The sequence below is a fragment of the Aquarana catesbeiana genome, linkage group LG13 (genome assembly GCF_042186555.1).
Source record: "Aquarana catesbeiana isolate 2022-GZ linkage group LG13, ASM4218655v1, whole genome shotgun sequence".
Classification (NCBI taxonomy): domain Eukaryota; kingdom Metazoa; phylum Chordata; class Amphibia; order Anura; family Ranidae; genus Aquarana; species Aquarana catesbeiana.
In genome coordinates this window covers 97,902,918-97,930,906 of record NC_133336.1, presented here as the reverse complement: position 1 = coordinate 97,930,906, position 27,989 = coordinate 97,902,918, and the positions used below count along the sequence as shown (strand labels likewise).

The following is a 27,989-nucleotide window of genomic DNA, read 5'->3' as shown; positions in this document are numbered from 1 at the left end:
TACAGGGGGGGTAACTATATACAGGGGGGGTAACTATGCACAGGGGGTAACTATGGGGAGAGGGGAAACTATGCACAGGGGGAGGGGGTAACTATGTACAGGGGGGGTAACTATGGCTCTGCCCGGGACACTGATTTAAGGACTGAGGTTGGGAACACTGGTGTAAAGACTGACTGTGCTGGGGGCACCTGATGCAAGGAGGGACTCTGCTGGGGGCACCTGATGCAAGGAGGGACTCGCTGGGGGCACCTGATGCAAGGAGGAACTCTGCTGTGGGCACCTGATGTGAGGATGCACTCTGCTCTGGGCACCTGATGCAAGGAGGGACTCTGCCAGGGGCATCTGATACGAGGACAGACTCTGCTGGGGACACCTGATACAAGGACAGACTCTGCTTGGGACACCCGATGCAAGGATGGACTTTGCTGGGGGCACCTGATGCAAGGACAGACTCTGCTGGGGGCACCTGATGCGAGGACGGACTCTGCTGGGGGCACCTGATGCAAGGAGGGACTCTGCCGGGGGCAACTGATACGAGGACAGACTCTGCTGTGGGCACCTGATGTGAGGATGCACTCTGCTGGGGACACCTGATACAAGGACAGACTCTGCTGGGGACACCTGATGCAAGGACGGACTCTGCTGGGGGCACCTGATGCAAGGACGGACTCTGCTGGGGACACCTGATGCAAGGACAGACTCTGCTGGGGACACCTGATGCAAGGACAGACTCTGCTGGGGACACCTGATACAAGGACAGACTCTGCTGGGGACACCTGATGCAAGGACGGACTCTGCTGGGGGCACCTGATGCAAGGACGGACTCTGCGGGGACACCTGATGCAAGGACAGACTCTGCTGGGGACACCTGATGCAAGGACAGACTCTGCTGGGGGCACCTGATGCAAGGAAGGACTCTGCTGGTGGCAGGCAACGTGGCTAGTGACACGCTCAGGGATCCCACTGATTCGGCATTATGGTGAGTTGAATGATTTCATTTTATATTACAATGTAATAATAGAAATAATGCGCTTCAATCATCCTGACACCATAACTTTAATGGTGCCGGGATGATTGAAGCGCCAACACCAGGTGTTTGGAGTATCTTTATCTGCTGATTGTTAAACTTTCTAGAATACTCATATTTCTATTGTTGTGTAGGATCTGGGGCTGCTGTCCCTTCATTCCTCTCTCCCCCTTTCCCTCTCCATCTCTCATTCATCTCAGACTCTAACCACACCCCCTTTGAGCCACGGCCATTTAAGCCACGCCCACTCTTTCAGGTAAACCACACCCATTTTTTCATGATGCAGTTTTCTTGTTTATTGCTATGCCACGCCCACAAACGCATGCCCCGCCCCCTAATTATTATACTGCTCCACCTACAGCCAAAAAAGTGTCCCACAAATCTTTTTTTGCAATGTTGGCAACTATGCATACTGCTGTCTCACCGTGCCCATAATCGCAGCCTCACCGTGCCCATAATGCTGTCTCAGCATGCCCATAATCGCAGCCTTGCCATGCCTATAATGGCAGCCTCACCGTGCCCATAATGCAGTCTCACCATGCCCATGATGCAGTCTCACCGTGCCCATAATCGCAGCCTCACTGTAGTCAGTGCCTGTGCCTGGATTACACAGTCTGTGGGCATCTCCTGCTGTGTGTCTTGGAGCTGAGTGTGAAAACTTTGGCCGCGCTGTGAGAAAAGTCCCGCCCTCCTCCTAGATCAGCTCGTGTGATAGACAGAACACTGCGTCTATCACACGAGCTGATCTAGGAGGAGGGCGGGACTTTTCTCACAGCGCGGCCAAAGTTTTCACACTGAGCGGGAGATGCCCGCAGACTGTGTATGACATATAGCGGAGGAGGAGGAGGGAGCGGAGCGCTGCTCTGCAGCCACAGCTTGGCCCAAAGCAGCCCCAGGGCAGGCTGCCTACCGATCAAAAAAATTTGGATCGATCAAAAAAATTAACGATTAATCAAGGAATTCATTGTTCATTTCCACAGCCCTAATATAAATATAATGTTAAGGGGTTCTAAGTAATTTTCAAGCAAAAGAATACTGGTTTTCACTTGAAAACAAAAAGTGCCAGAAAAGGCCTGGTCCTTAAGTGGTTATAAAACCCACCTTCACTGCAGGCAAAGCTACAGTATGTATTCTATTGTATTAATGCAATTAATATTATTATTATTCCATGTTATTGGATATACATTTATTCTATTACTTTGTCCCTAACACTTGCACACAGTTCAAACAACAAACATGGCCGCACTGAGACCGAGCCACTTCCGGCACATTCCTGTACGTACTTCCGCCACACTCAAAAGTGGAAGCGCGCGTGACCTCACTTCCGACGGAAGTTGTAATGAGAGCTTCCGGTAGAGTGTACGGTTAATTGGAATTCAGTGACGAAGTGGAAGATGGTGAGTAGGGGATGGGAAGTAGATTACGGTGTGTTATGGCGCTCCCATGTGCAGGAGGGGAGTACGGGGTGTGTGTCCTGGCTGTGAGCGCGCTCTCCAGCAATGCCGCATCGTGTGAGAGAGCCGGGCGGTCCGTAGCATGGGGGTGAGGGCTGTACACATGGCCGGGGCTCCGTCTGGCCGGGGCTCCGTCTTAGTACGATCGTTTTCTCCTCGCACAGTCAGGTCCCGTCCATAGCACGGTATGAGATCATGATGTAAGCCGGCCTTGTCTCTCCCGTGTATATATATATTTGCTCCTCCATCATCTCTCCTCACTACAGACCTCATGGACTCCCCCTCCCCCATTATCATCAGATGGAAGATAACATTAAAGTGGCCTTACAGAGTCAAATCCACGAATACCTACAGAGAGGAGAGATGATATACTTCTCTCCTCCCTGCTGCTCCTTCTCTAAAACGCCATTGTGAAGCTTCTGCCCAACTGCTGCAAGTGTTCAATAGTTTCAGGTGTGTTGGTCCCTGCTCCCCCTCCCATACACAATGGTTCCTCCCGTAGCCTCATACACCGTCACAGGGCATAGGAGAGGCCGGAGGAACCATTGTGCACAATGAGGGAAAAGGTATTTGACCCATTAGGACAGCAAAGTACTTGTGGGAAGCGGCAGTGTGATGGCGTTTCACGACACGGGCCCCAAAATGTTAAGTATGGGGCCTCCTTTTTTTTTTTTTTTTTTTTCAGGTACAGTACTGCTATTTACCGTTTTCATCCTGTAGTCCTGTAGGTCACTTTAAAGCAGTAGTAGCCCCAGAATTGTATATATTGCAGCTTTCCAATTCTTAGTTACCATGCTGCAATTTGTTTTATTTTTAGGCTTTTTTTATTTATTATTTTACCTGGTGAAAATAATAAATAAGCCTAAAAATAAAACAATACTATCAGTAGGTCTGTTTTTTCAAATGAACAAACTCTTCTGCCGATGTAGTAGTTAGAGGGTTGAGACCAACATTGACGAGGTGCTTACAATAATTTACTTTTATCAATACAAAATGTTTATCACAAAAGGAAAAACATTGTTTGCTGTAATTGCTTTTAGAGTGTTCGCTGGAATTTGGCATCAATTTGTTGGTGTATCTAAACCTAGTACATCTAACACAACCCTCCCCCCTAGACTGGCAATGCTCCTGTATAAAGCACAGTTTGACAAACGCCAGGTCGCCATGGCAACAAAAAATTGTGTCTAAGGACGCAGACACACGAATGCCCCCATGGGAAGCTGCTTCCTGTGGGGCACTCAAGAGGAGGAGCCAGGAGCACCAGTGGGGGACCTTAGAAGGGGAGGATCAGGGCTCCACGGACCAGGTAAGTATAACATGTTTATTGAGAAAAAAAAAAAAAAAAAGGTTTGGAATTACTTTAACAAATAGCTTTCAATGATATATTTAACAACTTTAGAGTGAAAATAAACCCTTTCTGTAAACTTGTACCTACAGGTGAGCCTATAATAAGGCTTACCTCTAGGTACTATGAATATCTCCTAAACCTGCACGGTTTAGGAGATATTCACACTTTATGCAGCTAGTGATATCATCGGTGCATGGGCTCTGAAGGGACAATATACCCATGCCGTCCCTTCAGACCTCTGTGCTGCTGTCCGTGACTCCTGTGCGCATGCGCGGGAGTGACGTCCTCGCAGCACGGCCAATCAGATAGCTAGAGGACGCAGAACCAGAAGGAAGACTGGGTGAAGATGGAAGCGTCTGGCAGAGCTGGCAGCGTGGCGCTGCAGGGCTTCGTTTTAGGGTATTTCATAATGTGCTAGTATATTATGCCTTTACTTTGCAGGGTTTAAAAAAGAAAAATTGGCAGGGTTTACTACCGCTTTAAGACCAGACCTTTTCTGGCACTTTTTGTTTCCATGTAACAATCAGTATTTTTTGCTAAAGAAAATTCTTAGAAACACCCCCCCCCCCAACTTTTTTTTTTTGGTATTTGCGCAACGGTTTTTTAAATTTTTCGGGGGGGTGGGGTGGAATTACATTTTTTGAATCTTATTGCAAAAAAAAAAAAAAAAAAGCGTTAACCAAATTTTATTTTATTTTTTTTAAGACCTCAGCGATGCTTTTATGGCGAGTAAATAAATACCAAACGTGTCACGTCTAAAATTGTGCACACCCATGCAATGGCGACAAACGGCGTAAAATTTACTATTTATAGACGACACTTGAAAAGCCTTTACAGGTTACCTTTTTAGATCTACACAAGAGGTCTGGTGCAAGAATTACTGCCCATGATCTGACGTTTGCGGTGATACCTCACGTGTGGGATGATCGCTGTTTGCAAAACTGACACGTGCATTTGCCTTTGCGCACGAGCACAGGGACACTTTAAAAATTTGTTTAAATTGATTAGTTTATTTTTACACTGTCGCTTTAATTTTTTTTTGTTTATTATTTTTTATCCCTTTTTATTGCTTTTACAAGAAATGTAAACCTCCCCTGTGATAGCAATATGCATGTTACAGGTACTCTCTATGGAGCAGGGCAGTAAGACCCCAAATCCCTCCTCTGCCCTTAAAAGCATTTGATCACACTAAGATTTAAAAATGGTGCCGTGTACATCCTGGTTACTATATCACAGAGCCCAACTAAACCGATCCGGTCTTTGGTAGGCTCTGTTATCAGCTGGCTCAAGCGTCGGCTGGTCAATTGTGATTTCCGGTGGGACAGGAGATACTGGTAAAGCCTCCGGGCTAGTTAGCTGCTAGGATTACTTTTACAAGAGAGTCGACCAACGGGTTTAACCACTTCAGCCCCAGAAGGATTTGCCCTCTTCCTGACCAGGCCATTTTTTGCAATGGGTACTGGGTCGCTTTAACTGACAATTGCGCGGTCGTGCAACATTATACCCAAACTTTGTCCTTTTTCCCCCAAAAATAGAGCTTTCTTTTGTTGGTATTTGATCACCTCTGTGGTTTTTATTTTTTGCGACAATTTTGCAAAAAGCACAATATTTTGTAGTTTTTGCTATAATAAATATCCCAATTAAAAAAAAAAAAAAACGTCTTAAAGGAGCGACATGCAGCCACTGCGATTTGCCAAACCAACCTGGTCAGCTAGTGGTTTAAAAAAAAAAACCCGGTACCGGCATGATGCCTGCAGCACTAGGCATCGTCCTGGTATAACCACTTGAAGTCCAGTGACTTAAGTCGCCTGACTGGTCAGCAAGTGGTTAATTAACCACCTAACCCCCGGACCATTTGGCTGGCAAAAGACCAGAGCACTTTTTGTGAGTTGGCACTGCGTCGCTATAACTGACAATTGTGTGACGCGGCTCCCAAACAAAATTGAAGTCCTTTTTTTCCCATAAATATAGCTTTCTTTTGGGGGTATTTGATCACCTCTGCTTTTTTTTTTTTTTTTTTTTTTTTTTTTTTGCACTATAAACAAAAAAAGAGCGTCCATTTTGACAAAAACGCATTATTTTTTACCTTTTGCTATAATAAATATCCCCAAAAAATATATTAAACATTTTTTCCCTCAGTTTAGGCCTATACGTATTCTTCTACATATTTTTGGTAAAAAAAATCCCAATAAGTGTTTGGTTTGCGCAAAAGTTATAGCGTCTACAAAATAGGGGATAGTTTTATGGCATTTTTATTAATTTTTTTTTTTTTTTTTTTTTTTTTTACTAGTAATGGCGATCTGTGATTTTTATCGTGACTGCAACATTATGGCGGACACCTCGGACAATTTTGACACATTTTTGGGACCATTGTCATTTTTACAGGGATAAGTGTGATTAAATAGCACTGATTACTGTAAAAATGACACTGGCAGTGAAGGGGTTAAGTGTCTCCTAGGGATGTGTTCTAACTGGGGGGAGGGGCTGTGAATGAATGAATGATTTGTATAGCGCTGCAGTTGCGAACCGAATCGCCTCAAGGCGCTGGATCCGTCCTGTGTTGTCAAGCTTCTTAGAAGAGGTAGGTCTTGAGTTTCTTTCTGAAGGCCTGATGGTTTTCTTCCATGCGAATGTGAGTAGGTAGAGTGTTCCATAGCCGTGGTCCTTGGACTGCGAATCTTCGTTCTCCCTTTGTTTTGTAGCGGGTTTTTGGAATAAGGAGGAGGTTATGGTTAGAAGATCGAAGACTGCGATTGGGTGTGTAGCGTTTTATTTTCTCACATAGGTATTGAGGAGCGTTTCCGTGTATACATTTGTGAGTGAGGCAGAGGGTCTTGAAAGTGATCCCATTCTTTACGGTTAGCCAATGTAGGCTCCTCAGGGAAGGGGAGATGGATTCCCAGGGTTTTTTTCCTGTTAACAGTCTTGCCGCTGTGTTTTGGATGCGTTGTAAGCGCGCAAGCTGATATTGGGGTAGTCCTATGTAGAGGGAGTTTGCGTAGTCGAGTCTGGAATTGATGATTGTTCCAACTACTGCTGCTTTGTCCTCTTCTGGCACGAATGGGATGAGTCTGCGGAGGAGATGGTGAGATCCGCTGACTACTGATCCTATTTGTGCATCCATTGACATTTCTGAATGTGTGACACATCACTGATCACTGCTCTTTTTGACCCCAGATCTCATATTTAAGAGGACCTGTCATGCTTTTTTTTCTATTAAAAGGGATGTTTACATTCCTTGTAATAGGTATAAAAGTGACCCAATTTTTTTTCTCGAATCGTCTTCCAGGGCAGCATCTGAGAGATGGGCTCCTCCTCCCTGAAACAGGAAACACATTAGTCCACCATTATAAATTTCAAAGTCTTACCTGCGTGCCTCAGTTGTTTGTGTTTCCTCCGGACCCACAGGAGCTGCAAAAGAAACGTTTGTTATTTTACTTCAGTCAATGTGCTAGTTGCAGGAGACTCCCTGCCAGCATCCCATCCAGCCCAGCGGGCCTTGGGAGGGCGAGCAGGGGCAGCATATTTGAGCAGTATTGCTCTGCCTGAGATTTCACCCCTACAGAGGGGTCTGCAATCATCCCCCCAAGCTGCAATAATGCACTGACATTTCCCCCATGCCGCTGCTCAAGGGACCTGCTGCAGTTTTTTCACCAGGGAACTCCATGTGCAAACTATGGCAACATACTCCCAGACATGAAGAGCGTACAGTGGTGTGGGTGCATGGATGCCTTACCCCCTGATTGCTGCCGCGCCGGACCGGTAGGTGCCTCACGGCTTATTTTTTGTTCCTCTCCTACCCCCGTGATGTCCACACCCGCCGCCCACTTGATTGCCGTTTTTTTGCCGCGATTGGCGTCCTCTACACACCGCAAAACAAGCCTCTCCTCATGGAGGCTTGGTGGGGTGTACCAAGATGACGCCAGAGACAATTCCGGGTTAGCGGCCATTTTCCTGGAGCCTGCTTCCAGGGATACAGAATGGGCTAAGGTTACATCACTTCCGGGGGCGGGAATAAAAAAAAAAAAAGAAAAAAGATTTTTAATAATGGCAAATATATCAATATACATGCATACTGCAGCAGAGTCCCCCTCCCTATTGGGCCCAGAAGGGAGGATACCAATTGCAGCGGCATGTGCATATCCACCAACCTGTATGGGGTCAGCTGGGGGCGGGGCCGGAGCTTAAGCAGGAAGCAGTTAAAAAGGCCCCTCTAAGCAGAGGATCCTGGTGGCTGACCATGTCTGATGCTTCTCCACCCTGCCCTGCAGATCCTGCAAGCCAGGGCAGCTCCAAGGTAAGCCAGAATACTCAAGAGTCACCTCTGTCTTAACCTTACTGTAAAACTGCCTACTTACAGGCAGCCTTTACCCGCCTACCTCATGGGGACCTTTTCTGTGCTTGATTTCAGGCAAAGACCCCTGAGGAAAGGGAAGTGGAAAGCAACAAAACATGTGCTTTGTGCAGCCACCAGTTTTCCCCAGAATTAAAAAAAAAAAAACCCCTATATCAAAAATGTATAGACAAAATGGTGGCCAAAGAATCGCAAGGGTATCTGAAAGATCTGCTCAGCTCTTTCAAGAAAGAAATACAGAGCACCATGGCGCCTCTACGCTCAGCTATTAAAAAGTTAGAAGCGCCATCAAGCGTCAGTCAGACCAATACCCTGTCTACCACCAGATATGCGTTCCTTCAGGGAACAGACAGAACAAGAGGATTCGGATGAATCCGAAATGGAGAATGAACTTTGATCTGACTCCGACGAGGAAGATGCGGTTTCAGAGGGCAACATTATTTCTATCAGGAGATACGAATAGCCTTCTAAAAGCCATAGCGGACACGCTAGGTATTAAAGAACATAAATCCGCAGAACTTACAATACATGACAAGATGTATAAAGAGCTACAACCCAGAAAGCCTAGTACATTCCCTGTACACCAAACTCATAAAGATATCTTTAAAAAAAGAGTGCGAAGACCCAGAGAAGAAACTCTCTTCATGCCAGCCACAGTCAAACCCAGACCCGTTTGCAGAGACGGACACCAAAACCTGGGCTAAATGCCCCAAAGTGGATGGTTCTCTGGCAAAAGTCACAAATAAATCTGACTTGGCCTTTGACGACGCCGGTACCTTAAGTGACCCCATGGAAATCCGGCAATAGCTTCCACCTGCACAGCCCGGACTTTATCAATCTGGCTAACCCAGCTTCAAGAACTTCTGGAGAGTGACACACCTAGGGAGGGCAGCACAGTGGTGTAGTGGGTAGCACTCTCACCTAGCAGTAAAAAGGGTCACTGGTTCATATCCCAACCACGACACTACCTGCCTGGAGTTTGTATGTTCTCCCTGTGCCTGCGTGGGTTTCCTCCAGGTACTCCGGTTTCCTCCCACACTCCAAAGACATGACATCCTTCCACGGGAGACATTTATGGCGACAATAGACCTATAGGATGCCTACCTACATGTCCCCATAAAGGAGGGTCATCCAAAAATTCCTGAGGTTTGCAGTACAAGGGCCAGCATCTACGCCGCACCCTCAGTACACAGCTCTCCTTTTCGGCATCTCCTCTGCACCAAAAATCTTCACAAAGATAATGGCAGAAGCGTTAAAAGATCTAAGACAACTAGGTATTGGCATAATACCATATTTAGACGATTTACTGTTCTTTGCGGACTCAGCAGAGGCCCTAGAAAGCAACCTGTGCACAAGTATGGCCTATCTGCAAAACCGGGGATGGATAATAAATGCAGAAAAATCACAGATGACCCCAAGCCAGTGAGTGGTATATTTGGGCTATATACACTGGACTCCAGACTAACGAAAACCTTCCTAATGGAAGAAAGGAACGAAAAAATCACACAGGCAGTAACCTTCCTAATAAGGACCAACGCCATAACATTCAGACAAGGTATTACTGTACTAGGACTGATGACGTCTTCTATTCCAGCTATCACCTGGGCACAGATTCACATGAGACCTCTACAGAACTACATTCTGTCCCAGTGGGATGGCAGCCACTCATCCCTAGACAGGTCCTTTCCTGTTCCAACCACAGTCAAACTAACACTACAATGGTGGCTCAATCTACTTCGATACATCGAAGGACGCAAATGAGCCCAATCCAAGGCAATCGGGATCACCACCGATGCCAGTGCCCTAAGCTGGGGGGCACACTTGGAGGGCCTCTGCTCACAGGGAAAATTGACCTCCAAATGGTCCCAAGCCTCCTCAAGCATGAGAGAGCTAAAAGCCGTGGGAGAAGCATTAAAAGCGTTCAAACCAGCAATACAGGGGAGAAACGTAAAGTTACAATCGGACAACGTCACGACTGTGGTATACCTAAACAGGCAAGGTGGGACAAGTCCCAAAGCTTGATGAAACTGACGGAGAAAATCCTACTATGGGCAGACTCAAAGTCAATATCGGGTATCTATCTGAAAGGAAAAGACAATACGCTGGCAAACTTCCTGAGCCGGAAGACCATAAAACAGACGGAGTGGTCTCTGAACCAAGCGACCTTCGCACAAGTCAGTCAAAAGTGGGGAGTACCCGAGGTAGATCTATACGCCTCCAAAGCGATTGCAAAATCACCAACATTCTTCTCTCTGGACCCCATAGATGGCAACATCGGCGTAGACGCCTTCAACCAGAGCTGGGTATGGCAACTATGCTATGCATTCCCTCCAACTGCCATAATACCAAGGGTCATTCAAAAAATAAAGGCAGAGAGAGATCAATGGTGATACTAATAGCACCGCACTGGCCACAAAGGGCATGGTTCAGCCACTTGAAAAACCTCAGCATCCAGCCTCAGCTGACACTGACGGACCAGCCAGATCTCCTATCGCAGGGCCCAGTCAACCACCCGAACCACAGAAGCCTGAAGCTTTCGGCCTGGGTACTGAAGGGGTGAGACTTCAGAACAAAGGATTGTCAGACAATGGGATCGATACCATCCTAAACAGCAGGAAGCCCTGAACTAGGGCGATCTACGAGGAAGTGAGGGAAAAAAGTTTGTCTCCTGGAACAGAAACAAACCATATTCCAAAAGAGGAATAATCCCAACAATCCTGGATTTTCTACAAGATGGAGCAGACAAAAGTATTTCCCCAAGTACGCTGAAGGTACATGTTGCAGCACTCTCTCCTCGTTCATAGACACAAGACTAGCAGAGGACCTGCTGATAAAGCGATTCCTGATGTCACTCAAAAGAGCTAGACCAGCCAAAATGAATAGAACTCCAACTTGGGACATGCCCACAGTACTTAGAGGATTTCTTTCCCCTCCATTTGTACCGATGGAAGATAGCTCAGACAAAAACCTCACCTTAAAGACTGTACTTTTTGTGGCCCTAGTATCAGCCAGAAGAGTGAGCGAAATCCAAGCACTGTCTATAATGGAACCATACTGCCTAATACATTTAGACAAAATAATTCTCTCTCCAGACCCGGCCTTTCTGCCCAAGGTCCCCTCAACATTCCATAGAACCCAAAATATTATCATACTTTTGCTTCCAAAAACTATGGCTAGCGAAAAGAGACACACTCACAACAAACGCGATGTAGGAAACATACTTCGAAAGAACGAAGGATTGGCGAAGAACGATCTCCGTTTTTTTGTCCTTTTATGCAGGAGTCAACAAAGGGAAACAGGCTTCCAAGAATACCATCAGCAGATGGATAAGAATGGCCATACAGACCACCTATGAGGCACAAAGCCTCACTCAGAGCACACACAACCAGAGCCTGGGCTACCTCGGTCGCAGAGAAAGCAGGGGCAACTCCGGAGCAGATCTGCAGGGCAGCGACATGGTCGAGCTTCAGTACCTTCGCAAGGCACTACCGCATAGACCAGCTGTCTGACCAAGACCAGGCACTTGGTCGCAAGGTGCTCCAGCTTCTATCCCCACCCTAGTAAGTATTGCTTGATACATCCTCTCAGATGCTGCCCTGGAAGACGATTCGAGAAAATAGTTAGGTACCTGGTAACTCTTTTTCTAAGAAGTCTTCCAGGGCAGCACTAGTTCCCACCCTTGAAAAGACAAATACCAGGTACAACGGGGGAGCTTTTAAGATTTACTGAGATTTCCTTCGGTGCTTTAATACAACTGAGGCACGCAGGTAAGACTAAAATTTATAATGGTGGACTAATGTGTTTCCTGTTTCAGGGAGGAGGAGCCTATCTCTCAGATGCTGCCCTGGAAGACTTCTTAGAAAAAGAGTTACCAGGTACCTAACTCTATTTTTTTTTTTTTTTTTTAAACTGTCAAAATAAAGTAAAATAAGAAAAAAAAAAAGTTTTGAAAGCACCCTGTCCCGACAAGCTTGCGCGCAGAAGCGAATGCATATGCAAGTAGCGCCAGCATATGAAAATGGTTTTCAAACCACACGTGAGGTATCGCCGCAATCGTTAAAGCGAGAGCAATAATTCTAGCTCTAGATTTCCTCTGTAACTCAACTGGTAACATGTAGAAATGTTTAAACATCGCCTATGGAGATTTTTAAGGGTAAAAGTTTGTCGCCATTCAACGAGCAGGTGCAATTTTGAAGCGTGACATGTTGGGTATCAGTTTACTCGGCGTAACATTATCTTTCACAATATAAAAAAAAATATTGGGCTAACTTTACTGTTTTATTTTTTAATTCCAAAAATGTATTTTTTCCAAAAAAATCGCACTTGTAAGACCACTGCGCAAATACAGCGTGACAAAGTATTGCAATGACCGCCATTTTATTCTCTAGGGTGTTAGAAAGAAATATATAATGTTTGGGGGTTCTAAGTAATTTTCTAGCCAAAAAAAAAAAATGATTTTAACTTGTAAACAAGTGTAAAAAAGAGGCTCGGGGCTGAAGTGGTTAACTTGTATTCTTTTGTATATTGTTTTATTGATAAATGCCCTGCTAGATGCATAATAAGCTGGAGTCTGCCTGTAAAATTAGGGTGGGTGGAGTATTGACCTCTCTGCCTATCGTGATACAGTTCAGGCTATTGAGAGTCTTTTGCCTAGAGACCGGAACGCTTCATGATGACATAGCAATACGAAACGTACGTCGAGGCGCCCCCGGTCACGTCACTTCCGGGTCTCAGCTTCCGGTTTATCCTCCAGTGGCACGCACACCTCTCCTCTTCTATAGTAAAAGCTTCTTACCTGCCTGCTTGGTGTATGTTCTTGATATACTGTTGTGCTGGGATGCATTCACTCCTGTCCACATGGGAGTTACGTACTCTTGGGTTGTCCAGTCAAAATGTAAAAAAGTGGTGCCAGCGAGGGAGCGCAGACTTCGTATTGCTGGAGGGGAGATTAGTATACCAGACTTTAGTTCCACTTTTTTTTTTATAGGGACTAGGAGGATTAAACTGTGTGAGCAGCCTTGTGACATTACACTTTGTTGTACTTCTGTCTCTCATTATTTTTTTTTTTTTTGTTTGTTTTGCAGTCTCACACAATCTTGCTTGTTCAGCCGACAAAGAGGCCTGAAGGAAGAACATATGCAGACTATGAATCTGTCAATGAATGCATGGAAGGTATGGAGTAAAGTCTCATAAGTGATATGCAATAGTGCAGTTGATGCACATTAAGTTAAGCTGACCTTAAAATATATTTCAAAATTTGCAGTCAAATTTGGGAAAACCCCACTATGTTTGATTTACCGCTTACACAGCAAACCTAAGAATTTTAAATATTTCTTACCTTTTGGACGTTTGGAGCAGACAGCAAGCTAGTCTGAACAATTTCACAGGGATCCTGTACCAACTGACAGGGACACACTGAGCTTTACCTCATTAGGCCTTGTTCACATGGGTGTTCCTAAAATATTTGTAAACTTTTACCTTGTAAAACCACCCATTTTGTTTAAAATAGAAATACAAGGCAAAAAAATAAATATGTTACATGTTAGCAGGAAGCAGAGAAACAGCAGTACACTGATCTTTGCAACAAAGAGCTGTTTAGGAAGGTGTCGCCACAAGTCTGACCATTGGATTGCAGGCATACTGTGCTCCCAAGTAGAATACAAAGACTGGCTGCATTGGGATGCATGTGCTTCTATGTCTAGTGTGGTCAGTTTGAAATAGAAAAGCAGGGAGACTGACAGGGTCGCCACGTATTTCATACAAATGAAGCACTGCAAAGAGAACAATATACTTTCATTACAAGTACATGGTAAAACAGACACACAGGAATTTAAAAATGTTGGCATAACCTAGTTTAAAGTGATATTAAACCCCAAAGCAAACCTTTATTATCTTGCAACTTAATAATTCTTGGATGTGGTGGCTGCAATATATTTCTTTTTTTTTTTTCCATCTGTGATCCATCTAGTCAATTTGTCGCTTTTCAAAAAAATAAGCTTTTCAGCAGAATGTATCAGTTACAGAGATTAGACAAATCATTTAACACTGACGGGTGCTTACAATAATTGGCTTTTTTTTTATGTAAAACCTTTTATCCCTTAAGGAAAAAAAAGATTGCTGTAACTGCTTATAAAGAATTGCTTTGTTGCAAAAAATTAGAACATTCCATGGACCCAATTTGCCTCAGCAAATACCTTGGAGTGTCGTCTTTCCAAAAAGGGGTTATTTGGGGGGTGTTTGAACTGTTCTGGCATTTTATGCCTAACAATAGAAACTTATGACATACACCCACCCACTTTTTTAATGTTGGGGATATATGTAATTGATTCCTCCATTTCACATCAATGTGGATGAAGAAATCTTTGCCAGAAAAAAGTGAAAAAAAATGATATGCCGACGCATAGGAGTGATCTGACCACCCCAGACCCCTTGTACTTGGGCATACACATTTTTGTTTGTTTTTTTAACTGCCAGTGAGAAATGTCCTCCTGCAGCACTGCAGACACTGACATATGTATTCTGAGAGCAGCACCCTGCTGCTCTCAGAATAAACAGATCAGTGCTGCAGCTGATTGGCATTCCTGCAAAGCAAACCATAAAACACAGTAACAATATAACATTAACTCAATAAAACTTTTTTTTTTTTTTTTTTTAGGACAATAACATTTCCAGCCTTTGCTTTTAGGGTCTCAAAATGTGATAGTTTCCTTACTATTCAACTTTTGAGACCCTTGTGCAGAATAGTGTGCCCTAGACTGTACAGTGCTGTACCCCAAGACTAATACTACACTAGTGTGTGTGGTAGCGACAGAAGTAGTCCTTGATACAGAGACTATGTTGGCCAGGACAGGAGGGACAAAAATATCGGGTGTCACATCTCATTCCATGCTCATCTTTTTTTTGCGGTGTCCTTTGGGTTGGGGTACCAGGAGGGACATATGGAAAATGTCTCTCATGCAGCTTGCTAACTGCATCTGGATTTTGGGTGTGGGCCACATCACCTTCTGGATGCAAGAAAGGCTATGAGGGTCGTTTTCTGAAATTTTAGGAAGGATCCACTACTTCCTGTGGCTTTGTAAATTACAAAAGCTTTATATATAGCCAACTGAAATAAATCTATATATAGACACCTTCTTCTTTTTTTTTTTTTTTTTTTTTTTTTTTGTCTAACCGGGAAACTAAATATGGCTTCATCAGTTGGTCATTGAAGTCTCCCCATAAAAAGATTTATTTTCGTGAACACAGAGAAGCTTTTCAGTGACATCAGATGTCGAAGACAGGACAAAAACATCCCGTTTTGTCCTTCCACTTCATGGCAAGTATTTCATCATTCTACAAGCAGGTTTTCTCCCCCTTTCTAAGCTGGATGTTAACGAGCTGTTTGGAGAAGCCCCAGCGCTTAGGTCACGGTGCCACAGCAGCCAATTCTAAGATTAAATAAGTGTCTAAAGTGGCACGTTTGGATGGATAGAAGTTGTCCACGTACAAATGATACCCCTTCTGGAACAAGGGTGACACCAAGTCCCATTCTATCTTTCTACTGCTCCCCATGTAGTCTGGGCATTCTGGCAGTCCTTCTTCCTTGTCTTTTTCCCTTTCACAGAGCTTAAAGTAGATGTATAGCCAAAGCTTGTTTGGCTGTACTTCTCCTATGGCTCATAGGAGTGCGATTCGTTTTGCACTCCTGTTACCCATTTTCAGCAGAGAGCGGGCTGAAGTCCCCTCTCTGCTGACATCACCAATGTCAGTCCAGGCACCATGTCATCCCGTCCACGGAGTCTGGATTTGCCAAGTGCCTGGACTGACACCCCACTCAGCCTCTCAGCAAGCTGATGGGAGCCTTAGAGAGGTTGTTTATGAGGTGCTGAATTTTGTGGAGCCGATCATAGTCTGGGTCACCCCACGGACAACTGTGTATTATCACTGAAATGCATAAACTGCATTATTGTCTCGTATCTAATCCTGGCCATTGCAGCAGAGAACACGGGCATATGATGAATCGGGTCTGTGGCTTTATTTGACTGCAATTCCTTTTTATAATGTCTATTGTAAGGGTTAGGCCCGAAAAAGCTTTAAATTCGGAAACCGTGACCGGTTCCACTCCAATGGCGTGGCAAGGTATGAATTTTGGTTAGCGCCAATTTACTGGCTGGCATAAAGATTAGTTTGTGCCACATTCCACAATCAAATTGTACAGTTCTTCTGTGAAAAACAGCTAAAAAATATCAATGAGTGTTTTTAGGTTTCCTGTTTCCACTTGGAATTCCAGGTTTGGCAGGGAATGGGGAAAGTATACAGGTTCTGCTGAATCTGTGGGCAGCCAATTAGGATTTGCAAGCACCTCTGGAAGGACACTATGGGATCTATGGGCCTGCGCACAATTTCTTGGTGGCTTAGTACTAGCCACATCACCAGCTTGTAGTGCACTGCTGGGACTCGCCACGTCACCATGAGATACTGCAGTGCTGGTGTGTTTAAGGTCAGGATGTACAAGGCTGCTGGTGCTTGCCAGTCCACCACAAGGTAGTGCAGCACTTGTATTTGGACCCTGCTGCATATGAGACAAGTCATGTGTTCCTAGCACTTTAGCTACCAGCGGTCGGGTACACCTGATCTTAACAGAGGACTCTTCTTCATCGTCTGAGCTACCTGTCAGGGTGCTGCTGCTTTCTACATGTTCGTGTTCTGTGGTGGTTTGGGTCAGTGAGTGTTCCCCTTCACTCTCATCTGTCATGCTCAGAATCCTCTAGGCCTCTTCTCTAATGTACCTTTTTGGGTCATTTTGGGCACTAATTTTACAGGTATCTAGTGCAACTCATGCTCTCTGTTGTCGATATTGAAACTAATACCGTGATTTGTAATAAATTCTGTACACTTGCAATGTACTAATGTCTGGGTGACAGGTGATCAAAGGGTTAATTGTGCCTAACTAAGGTGTGTGGGTGTAAAGTTTGCTGCTTTTACTCAGTGTCTTTCTTCTCTTCCTGAACCGAAAAGGTTTACAAACAGGATAAACGGTCGTTCTGTGATTGGTTACAGCCAATCAGCAGGTCTTGGCAGAAAATCTTTGTCTTGGACCTGCTGACAAACTTAAGCTGTAGACCATCACAGCACAGTTCGGCAGGGGGTGCCTGCCCCTAGACCCAGCAGAAGCCAGTCACATATATATGGGTGATTGAGCCTGCAAGTGCCGCTCTATTAGAGTAGATCAGGGGTAGGCAATCTTAAAGTGGTGGAGATCTATCTGAACAATATTGGAGAAATCAAAGATCACCAGGCACAGTCGCTCAGCGTTTCCTCCTTGCACCTGTTTTAAACCTCTAATTGCTGTACTACCGTGTCACAATTGCGTGGATTGCATGGCAATCATAGGTTTAAATCAGGTGGTGAGGAGGCAGTATATCTCCTTACCACCTGTCAAACACACTCAGATCACTTTACATAGAAGCAGCAGTGCCTCCTGCACTTGTGAATGAGCCCTTAGTTGCATTTGGCAGCAGCGCCCTTATGGCTCGTTCACAGGTAAAGTTGGGGGGGGGGGAGCCCTCATTTTCTTAAATGGGTCATGCTGTGCAGGTGCTATAACCACCAACCATGACAGGATGTAGAACTGCTGCAATGTGTACAACCTTGGCAACTGCAGCTTAATGGGTGCGGTTGGGGCGAGGGTAATAAAAACACGTCTTAATTACGAGTTTCCCACCCCCCAAAACTGCAAATGTAAATGAACCCTTACTGTTCTGAGCCCCTTATAAGGCTGCTTTCACACTGATGCTGTTTACCTGCAGCGCAGTGTGTATGCATCAGTGTGAAAGCAGCCCTATACTAGGGCTGCAACTAACGATTATTTTCATAATCGATTAATCGGCCGATTATTTTTTCGATTAATCGATTAATCGGATAAAATCATAAAAAAAATCGTAATGTGCCATTTTTTTCTATTCCTCCCGGGGACACCAATGACGGGGCGCTATTCCTCCCGGGGACACCAATGACGGGGCGCTATTCCTCCCGGGGACACCAATGACGGGGCGCTATTCCTCCCGGGGTCACCAATGACGGGGTGCTATTCCTCCCGGGGTCACCAATGACGGGGCGCTATTCCTCCCGGGGACACCAATGACGGGGCGCTATTCCTCCCGGGGTCACCAATGACGGGGCGCTATTCCTCCCGGGGTCACCAATGACGGGGCGCTATTCCTCCCGGGGTCACCAATGACGGGGCGCTATTCCTCCCGGGGTCACCAATGACGGGGCGCTATTCCTCCCGGGGTCACCAATGACGGGGCGCTATTCCTCCCGGGGTCACCAATGACGGGGCGCTATTCCTCCCGGGGACACCAATGACGGGGCGCTATTCCTCCCGGGGTCACCAATGACGGGGCGCTATTCCTCCCGGGGTCACCAATGACGGGGCACTATTCCTCCCAGGAACACCAATGATGGGGCACTATCCCCCCACCCCTCCCAGGAACACCAATGGGGCACTACCCCCCCCCTCCCAGGAACACCAATGGGGCACTATGTCTATTCTCCTCCCACCCAGGAAAACCAATGATGGGGAACTACTACTCCAGGCACCCCCCCCCCTCCCAGGAACACCAATGGGGCACTATTCCCCCCCCCCTCCCAGGAACACCAATGGGGCACTATTCCCCCCCCCCAGGAACACCAATGGGGCACTATTCCCCCCCCTCCCAGGAAAACCAATGGGGCACTATTCCCCCCCTTCCCAGGAACACCAATGGGGCACTATGTCTATTCCCCTCCCTCCCAGGAACACCAATGATGGGGCATTCCCCCCCCCCTCCCTCCCCAGTAATACTGTTAGGATGGTGCCTGGTCATAAAAATGTGCTGTTTTTACTGTGTTATTAGCTGCTACCTTTCACTATGAATGTGCAGCTCGGCTCTCCTCGCTTCTTGCCCTCGCCTCTCTGTTCCCTCGAGGCAGCGGGCAGGGCTGAGATCAGTGGGGATGACGTCTGCAAAGAGGAGGAGGGGGAGAGGTGCGCCGCGGACGTGCCTGGTCACAAACGGCGGCGCCGAGGACACAGGAGGGAGGATTTTTTCTCTGTTCCCTCGAGGCAGTGGGCGGGGCTGAGAAGATCAGGGGGGGGGTGACGTCAGCAAGGAGGAGGAGAGGCGCGCCGTGGACGTGCGGCGGCGCAGACGTGCCTGGTCACAAATGGCGGCGCCGAGGACACAGGGAGGGAGGATTTAAGACGGACAGACAGAAGGAAGGTGCGGACCAACTAATCGATAATGAAAATCGTTGACAACGATTTTCATTATCGATTATTATCGATAATATCGATTAATCGTTTCAGCCCTACCCTATACTATTATGCCCAGTGTATTACTTCACACTGATCTGAAGATTTCTTTTCTGCTGCTGGCACCACTCTGGAGACCGCTAGCCGGGAAGCCGGGATAAGAGGTGGAGTGCAGTTGCTATCACTCCTCAGGGGACAGGAGCCAGCACTACAGAGGAGGCATCAACTTATGTGGCTTTTGCTCCCTACTACAGCTCCAACTTTTCAAGTAGTCCCCTCTGTATTGCACTCTGATGCTCTGGAATGGCAGGTCAGCAAGCCCAGACCGAGATCTACCAATCGCCTGTCTGCGATCTACTGGTTGATTACGATCTACAGGTTGCTGACCCCCACAGTAGATCTACTGCGCTGGAGTGGCAAGTGGTTAAAAAAAAATGTTAAAACAAATTATATGTACTGTTGGTTACCGTATATGTTTAAAATTAAAGTGACACCAAAAAGTTTTACTTACACAATTTATTTTATTTTTTTTCTATTTTAAAAAGTCTTACTGATGCGTTTTTTGTTTTTTTTGTCCTGTGTCCGCTCCCTATTTTCCACTGATGCACCTTACAGCTAGCGAGCATCGCTGTTCTTTCTGGTCACATACGCCACTCTCTGTGTACTGCAATTCTCATAGAGCTTAATGTTTCTGCATGTAGATGTGTAGTCCATCTTGGAGGCAAGCAGGAGAGGCTACATTAATATCCACAAGGGGGACATGGAGAACTGTAGAAGAGAAAGTCTGACAGCGAAAAAAAACATCTTTTAATTGAGAGATGAAACAAAGGGATATACATTCATACAAGTAGAATATATATTCTACTTATAAGCATATGGCATTTTTTATGTTATAAAAATGTGAGTTTAGTGCCACTACTCTAATCATGAATACCACCACCTGTCTGAAATCGGATAGATTGGGTTTCATTACTGGTACTTCTTGACAGATGGGTTATCTACCAGTGTACCAGGCAAATAGCAGCCTCTGCAGTTCTACCTAATATCCTGTGTTATACATTATAGTGAGCTTACACCTGTCTGCAGAAACTTTATGTATTATTCATGATTCTGTTCAGCATAGTAAAGGACATAGAAAAATGGCTTGCCAAATCCTGCAGTTCTCAATGAAGTGATAAGAGCTCACTGATATTGAAGAGGCTTCACTGGAATCATACTTGATCAGCTGGGGAATGACAGATCTGAACCCAAAAGTGACATAATACACGTCCCTTCCAGATTTATTCACAGGAGGGAAGATTTGCAAATGAATGTTTTCTGATCTCCCTCCGCTTTATCTGGCAACATCTACCATGCCAGTCCCAGGACGAACAGGTGGGACAGCGGAGACATAATGTGGGATGGGGCTTACTTTCAGGGTCTTTGCAGTTGCCTGAATTACTTCCACCTGAAAGCCAACAGTTGGCTTAATAAATGTAAACACATTTGGGAGAATTTACTAAAATTGGAGCGGACAGACCCTGGAGCAGCTGTACTCCGTAACCAATCAGCTTCTAACTTGAGCTTGACCAGTTTAAGCTTTGAAAATGAAAGCTAGAAGCTGATTGGTTTCCATGCACAGCTGCTCCTGTCTGCTCCACTCATGGTACATTGCTCTCACTGTGTATAAAAGTTTGCACTTCTTCCTTGCAGTGGAAGGGTTAATAGAAGTCTGCAGTTTTGTGTTAACTGCCTCCTTGTAAGCAGCCTGCATACCAGAATGTTTTAATTTATTGGCTAACACACATCCCTATCTCCACAAATAATGGTGCTTGCAGAACATTGTTATATCTAAATGGTGGAAAAACCCTGAAGTTAGAACATCCTGAAGTTAAAACACCTAAGTTAGTTTTTGGCAAAGCAATTCTTGTAGCAGTGTAGGTGTTCACTGCTCCAGAATGATTACCTCTCCTGAGGTCAGCTGTCTCCACGGTTAAACCGGGTGCTGGCTTTGTTTGCAACAGAGATGATGGGAAAAAAATGAAAGGCTGGATGGCCGCACTCCAAATATCCACCTTTATTGAAAAGTAAAATCAAGGCATCAAAGGTAGGTACAGACTAACTGCACTGCTGCTGACATGTTTCCCACCAGGCACGGTGCTTAGTCATAGCTGGGGTCTAGCTATGACTAAGCACCGTGCCTGGTGGGAAACATGTCAGCAGCAGTGCAGTTAGTCTGTACCTACCTTTTGATGCCTTGATTTTACTTATCAATAAAGGTGAATATTTGGAGTGCGGCTATCCAGCCTTTCATTTTTTTCCAATTCTTGTAGCAGGTGATGAAACAAAGTAAAAATTGTCCCTTTTAATGTTCCTAACCTTTAAAGTCCCTTCCTATCCTCCAAAGACTGTACTATGTTAGCCTTTATTTAGATATACAGTGAGCTTGATGTTACACATGTGACCAGCTATGACACCAGCCATATGAGGGCTTAAGCATCAGCATACAGACAACTGACTTTTTTTTTTTATCACTAGAGGTATGCCTCTAATGTAGCATACATTGTGCATGAGCGAATTGTCAGAATGTAAAAAACATTGCAGAAACATTGATATGTTTTTAAAGCGGAACTTCAGTCCACTTCAGCGCCAAGGAAGAATGTAATTGTCAGATTTTGCTTTGCTATTGCGGGGCGGGTTGTGGGTGTGTTGAAGGGCGGGTTTTGTGTATGTTTCAACCCGCCCTTAGACACAGGCAAAACCCGCTGTTTAACACACTGAACCCGTCGTGCAACAGACAGAAAACACGCAGTTCAATACAAGCAAAACCCACCCCGCAACAGCAAGGCAGAATCTGACAAGTACGTCCTCCCTCCGCTGTTTGCATAGCGTTGGATAATGGCGGCCTTGATAGGTGGCACTGCTTAGCAGTACTTTTGGGCACTGTTAGGTGGCACTGATGAGGCGGTCAGCTGTTTGCCCTGCCAGCAATTTAAGCCGGCGCTGTAGCTGTCTTTCGGCTATAGTGCAGGCGCAAAGAGGTTAATAAACTCCTAGGATTATGTTCCGTATGACTTAAAGCGGACCTGCAGTCATTTTTTTCAACTTTCCATCTATTAAATCTTCTGCCCTTGTTGTTTTAACTTTGGATAATAAAACATTTTTTCTCTTGCCAGTAAGAACCTTATACAGCCCACTTTTTCTTGTCTGGTAAAAAGCCTAGGCTTATAACATGCACTTTTCCCTCTCCCCTACTTTCCCTCTCCCCTAAGAGTCTGCCAGGAAGGGAGGGGGGATGAGTCATAGGAAGGCCAGTGAGAGCTGCAGAGTTGGTGGTGTGCCTCTGTGTAAATCCAGGAAGTGAACAGGCAGCAGCTTCAGCTGCCCACAGTTAAAATGGTTGCAGCCAGACTCTGCAGGGAGACTTCTGCAGCATATTTGGCAAGTACAGAATCACAGTCTATATAAAATAATATTCAAAGTGGTTGGAGGAAAGCTTCAGAATGGCAAATATGTTTTTATTACAAATGATGTATTTAGACTGTAGTTCCTCTTTAATAACCACAGGACAGCAAAACGCTTGGGCCCCTTTCATATGGCCTGTTTGTTGCAGTTTCCAGGTTTCTGCGTCAAGAATGACCAGGTTATGCTATTTAACCGCTTTAGCCCCGGAAGATTTTTACCCCCTTCCTGACCAGAGCATTTTTGCAATTTGGCACGGCGTCGCTTTAATTAACAATTGCGCTGTAGTGCGACGTTGTACCCAAACAAAATTTTTTTTCCCCACAAGTAGAGCTTTCTTTTGGTGGTATTTGATCATCTCGGCAGTTTTTATTTTTTGTGCGATAAACAAAAAGAGCGACAATTTTGAAAAAAACACAATATTTTGTACCTTTTGCTATAAAAAAATTTGCTTTATAAAAAAAAAAAAAAATTTCTCAGTTTAGGCCCATATGTATTCTTCATATTTTTGGTAATAAAAATCGCAATAAGTGTATATAGGGGAGATGACAGATCGCTGTTCATACATTGTATGAACAAACGATCTGTCACTTCTCCCCTCAGAGAACCGGGATCTCTGTGTTTACATGATCGAAACCGCCGGGAGCGAGCTGCGGGCACGCCCCTAGTGGCCACCAGAAGGAGCGGTGTAACATAATGGCGATTCACCTGTCCATGCTATTCTGCCACAGTACAACTGTGGCGACTGGTTGCCAAGCGGTTAATCTAATGGTCTGACAGTGGCCGCTACTGATCGCACGTAGCCACACACAGAGCAATTGGCTGCAATTCTGGGATAGGTGTCCGAGCCTGGATTTCAGTACATACTTGATTACATCATATAAATGTCATACTTGCAGTACTCTTATAGTACACTCAGGCCGACCATGTGATCAGAAAGGTATCATGGGAGCCTTTGTCCTGGGGGAGCATTTGTTCAATTTGACACAGACTGGTTCACATATTGGACTGGAAGTTGTAAGCCTCAATTTCTAGTGATCGGTGCGAACTGCAGCCAGAAATTGATGTAGCGCCCCCCCCCCCTTTTTATGGTCTCTTATATGTTCTTGTTATGGAGGTATGAAGTGTCTCTTTGCTGAGAAATAAGGCCAGCAAAGCGCAGTCAGTTTTATTGTACCATCGCAATGGAATCTTTCAATTACGCTCCCGTGCTCGCAAATGCCTTGTTGCTGTGGCTGGGTTTAAACTGCAGTGCGGTGTACAACAGGGAACATCACATTGTTCACGCTTGCGCTGTATATTCAGCTCACCATGTAGAGTTCCTTGCTTTTCTATGGTAAACTGCTGAAAGATGCTGTGTAACCATCTTGGAATTAACTGAAATCCCTATAACCAACCTTGATCTATCCATCTTGGGTAGTTATGTGATGCCTGCGTGGGTCGGCTCTGATGCTGAAAGTCCCTTGTGAAGTTATGTCTACAAGGTCATGACCAGCAGTGGCCCAGTGTGTTACTGGACACAGCTTGTTACTTTTCTGGGAAGATGAATAAAACCTTAAGTGCAGCTAAAGAGTGGGTTTAAAACTCGTATGCCTTAGTGTGTGGGATCAATGAGAATGAAGGAGAGTAAACTGTATTAAAAAAAAAAACTCTCTAAGAAAAATGGCTGCAGCTCTTCTTGAATGAGGATATTGGGTGTCTCTGTAAACTGTAAATTAAAAACAAAAAGAAGGCGCCGCCATCTGAGAGTATATATTTGTTGTTAAAAAACAAGTTTAAAAAGGAATGCACTCAGGTGAGCAGGTGGAGTGTCTCCTTGTGATGACCAGTGTCCGACCACAGGGGTGACACAACAACTCTATCCATCCTTCCTGGACCTCCGCCAGCAGATCAAATATATACTCTGATAGTGGCGTCTTCTCTTTGTTTTTAATTTTTTATTTTACTTTTCTGGGACCTGCTTGTGTGTTTGACTTTAGTGGCTCTTTAAAGGGCTAATTCATCCTTACAAAAAAATTGCCTATGCAGGTAAGGCGTGTTTGTAGATAAAAACAAACTATGCAACTCTGACGAAAGTTGAATAATGCCCCTGCTATAGGTATAGGCCGTTTGCATACCTTCCGAAAACTGAGTGTTCCCAGGACATTGCTAAGTGAAGCGTAACCATTACGGTTCACCACCTCCATCACAAGAGTGAGCCTTTTCTCTAAATCAGACCCCCTTTTTCTTTCCCTGATGCAGTAGCTCTGAGTTCAACATTTGAGAGCTCACTCCTGTGATAGAGTAGGTCGAGCAGTAATCACTAGGCCTCACTTGGCAATGTCCTAGGAGTATTCCAGTGAGGCTTCAGGTGGTATATAAATGGCATGGGCATTAAACTTTTAATCGGAGCAGCACTGTTTGTGGTTATCTAAAGACACCTTTTATCTGTATAGGCAGTTTTTTGGTAATGGTAAACCCTTTAAAAATATGGTGACATTTGCTGAAGCTTGTCTGTTTAATCTTAAAATACAATGCAACGCCACTGAAAGTAAATGTTCTGCTTTTTTTTTTTTCTCTACACTTTGTGCATAGATAAGTGTGAAATACAAACGTGTGCTGATCTCATGTCGTGTGTTCTCTTTTTTTTTTTTTTTTTTTTTTTTTTAGGGGTTTGTAAAATGTATGAAGAACACTTAAAGAGAATGAATCCGAACAGTCCGTCCATAACATATGACATCAGTCAGTTGTTTGATTTTATTGATGACTTAGCAGATCTTAGCTGTTTGGTGTAAGTATTTTTGATTTTTTTTTTTTTTTTGTGGAGAATCTTGTGGTATGTATGTAAATGATTACAGAAAGATTTAAGTAGGTAAAAATGAATGTTACAAGGATGCAAATAGGTTACCAGGTGTGTAGTAATATAAAATGAATCACATTGTGTCCAACATATGCTAAATACTATACTAGATTTTCTATAGATTACACAATTGTACCTTTGTTAAAATATAGCTTGATTTCCACACCTATTGGTAGTGTAATGTTTGGAAGGATTTCTTTTTTTTTTTTTACTTAAAATGGTTGTAAAGGCAGAAGGTTTTTTTATCTTAATGCATTAGGATAAAAAGCCTTCTGTGTGCAGCAGCCCCCCCTAACACTTACCTGAGGTCCTTCTCTGTCCAGCAATATCCACGAGTGTCTCAGCCATCCAAGATTCTCCCACCTGATTGGCTGAGACAAAGTGGTGCCACTGCTTTCAATCAGTCAGCTAGCCAATCAGGGGGAGAGGGGTCGGGCTCCGTGTCTGAATAGACACAGGAAGCTGTGACTCGGCTCGGGTGCCCCCATAGCAAGCTGCTTGCTATGGGGGCACTGAACAGGAGGGAGGGGTCAGGATCACAGAAGAGGGACCCGATAAGAGAAGGATCTGGGCTGCTCTGTGCAAATCCACTGCAACAGAGTAGGAAAGTATAACATGTTTGTTTTTATGGGAAAAACAAGACTTTACAATCACTTTAAAGAAAAACTTCACTTGTCTTTTACAAAAATGAAGTCAGCAGCTACCAGTACTAGGGAGTAGTGTGATGTTATCCCAGGAGGTTGCTGTGGCCAGAAGAGAAGCTACTTCAGCGGGTGGCAGGGAAGACCTCAATGGTCTAAAAGACCCCAGATGTCTCAATAAAGAGAACCTGTCACAGAGAAATGCTGTCACATAGGGGAAACTGAGTAAATGCTATAAACCCAGGGCCATTCATGCTGACTCTAAACTGATAACCTGTAATTCTTAAAAGAAGAGTTATTTTATATTATTCCTTTCCTCGTGGCACAAATTGCAGGCTGGCCTGCCTCACCACCTTCTCCATTCCTCTTGCCTCAAGCACTTGTTATCAAAACGGTCATCTTGCTAGTTTTGAAGTAGGGTGGCTGTGCACCCCGTCTGACAGCACAGCAAGTCTTGCAGGGCACCTATGAGAATGTACAGATTAGTACATATACATTGTCCCATCAGGAACTGAATAATTCTTTTTATTGTATACTTTTTTTTAAGATGGTTGTTTTGCAACTACTTGTACAGTTTTAAAGCAACATGGATAAAGAAGACCCCAAAAGTTGTATCTCTGTATTTTGTTTAATGTTCAAGTTAACTGGGCAAAATAAAATAAAACGTATCATAATTGATGCGGTCTTTCAGTAGCATGAACACAGCAGCATGGTATAAAATAATGGCTTCATCCCTTCACTGGCATTTTTGTAGCTGTAGTAGTCTTCAGTTAAAAATGCCACTTGCATAACAAGTGAGCATCTGACAAATTATTATCCTTGTTCCCTTTGACTAATATCTGAATTTTTACAGACTTATCATGTTTCTGATAGCTCATGCCTCAAGCTCCAAGCCTTTGCAGTGCTAGCAGCAATAATAAATTAAATATGTTCCCCAATTTTCTGTTCTCTTGCAGGTACCGTGCAGACACTCAGACATACCAGCCCTACAATAAAGACTGGATCAAAGAGAAGATCTATGTTCTGCTCCGTCGACAGGCTCAGCAAGCCGGAAAATAGGGAGGCAGTGAGGCGAGCTGACGTGTACAGCGGGCACCAGAGGGTGTTTTGTTTTGTAATATAGTGGTTTTGTGTTTTCTTTATGCTTTAGGGGACAGAGTTTTAGATCAAATTTTGTCATATGTTGAATGCGTTTCCTTTTTTATTCAACCTTGTTTGAGCCAACCAGTTTGTCTGGTTGTACAATCCCCCCTACCAGTCACTGTTCAGTTTAGCAGCATTGGCGGTGTAGAGCTAGACTGCTCAGTGATCTTATCACCCCCTTGTTCTGGCAAGTTAAGTTATGCCCTACATCGGTTATTTTAGAAACCATTAATAAAATCCTAAGTTGATAGTTAAAATGTGTTGTGTTTTTTCTTTATGCTGTTAATTTATAAATGACATAAACTGTTTATCATGTTAAAGGTTACAGTGCCCTGAAAGTATTCACACCCCTTGAAATTTTCCACATTTTGTCATGTTACAACCAACAACGTTAATGTATTTTATGTGATAGACCATCACAAAGTGGAAAATAATTGTGAAGTGGAAGGAAAATGATAAATGGTTCA

The 27,989-nt window shown here is 44.6% G+C and overlaps 1 protein-coding gene across 1 annotated transcript; it reads left to right on the top strand.

Moving 5' to 3' along the window:
* Positions 1-2,302: 2,302 nt before the first annotated feature.
* ERH (ERH mRNA splicing and mitosis factor) lies at positions 2,303-27,779 on the top strand. The gene is made up of 4 exons (XM_073610231.1): positions 2,303-2,424; positions 13,268-13,355; positions 25,549-25,669; positions 27,336-27,779. The coding sequence occupies exons 1-4, from the start codon at positions 2,422-2,424 to the stop codon at positions 27,436-27,438; spliced, it is 315 nt and encodes a 104-aa protein (XP_073466332.1). The 5' UTR covers positions 2,303-2,421; the 3' UTR covers positions 27,439-27,779.
* Positions 27,780-27,989: the final 210 nt, after the last annotated feature.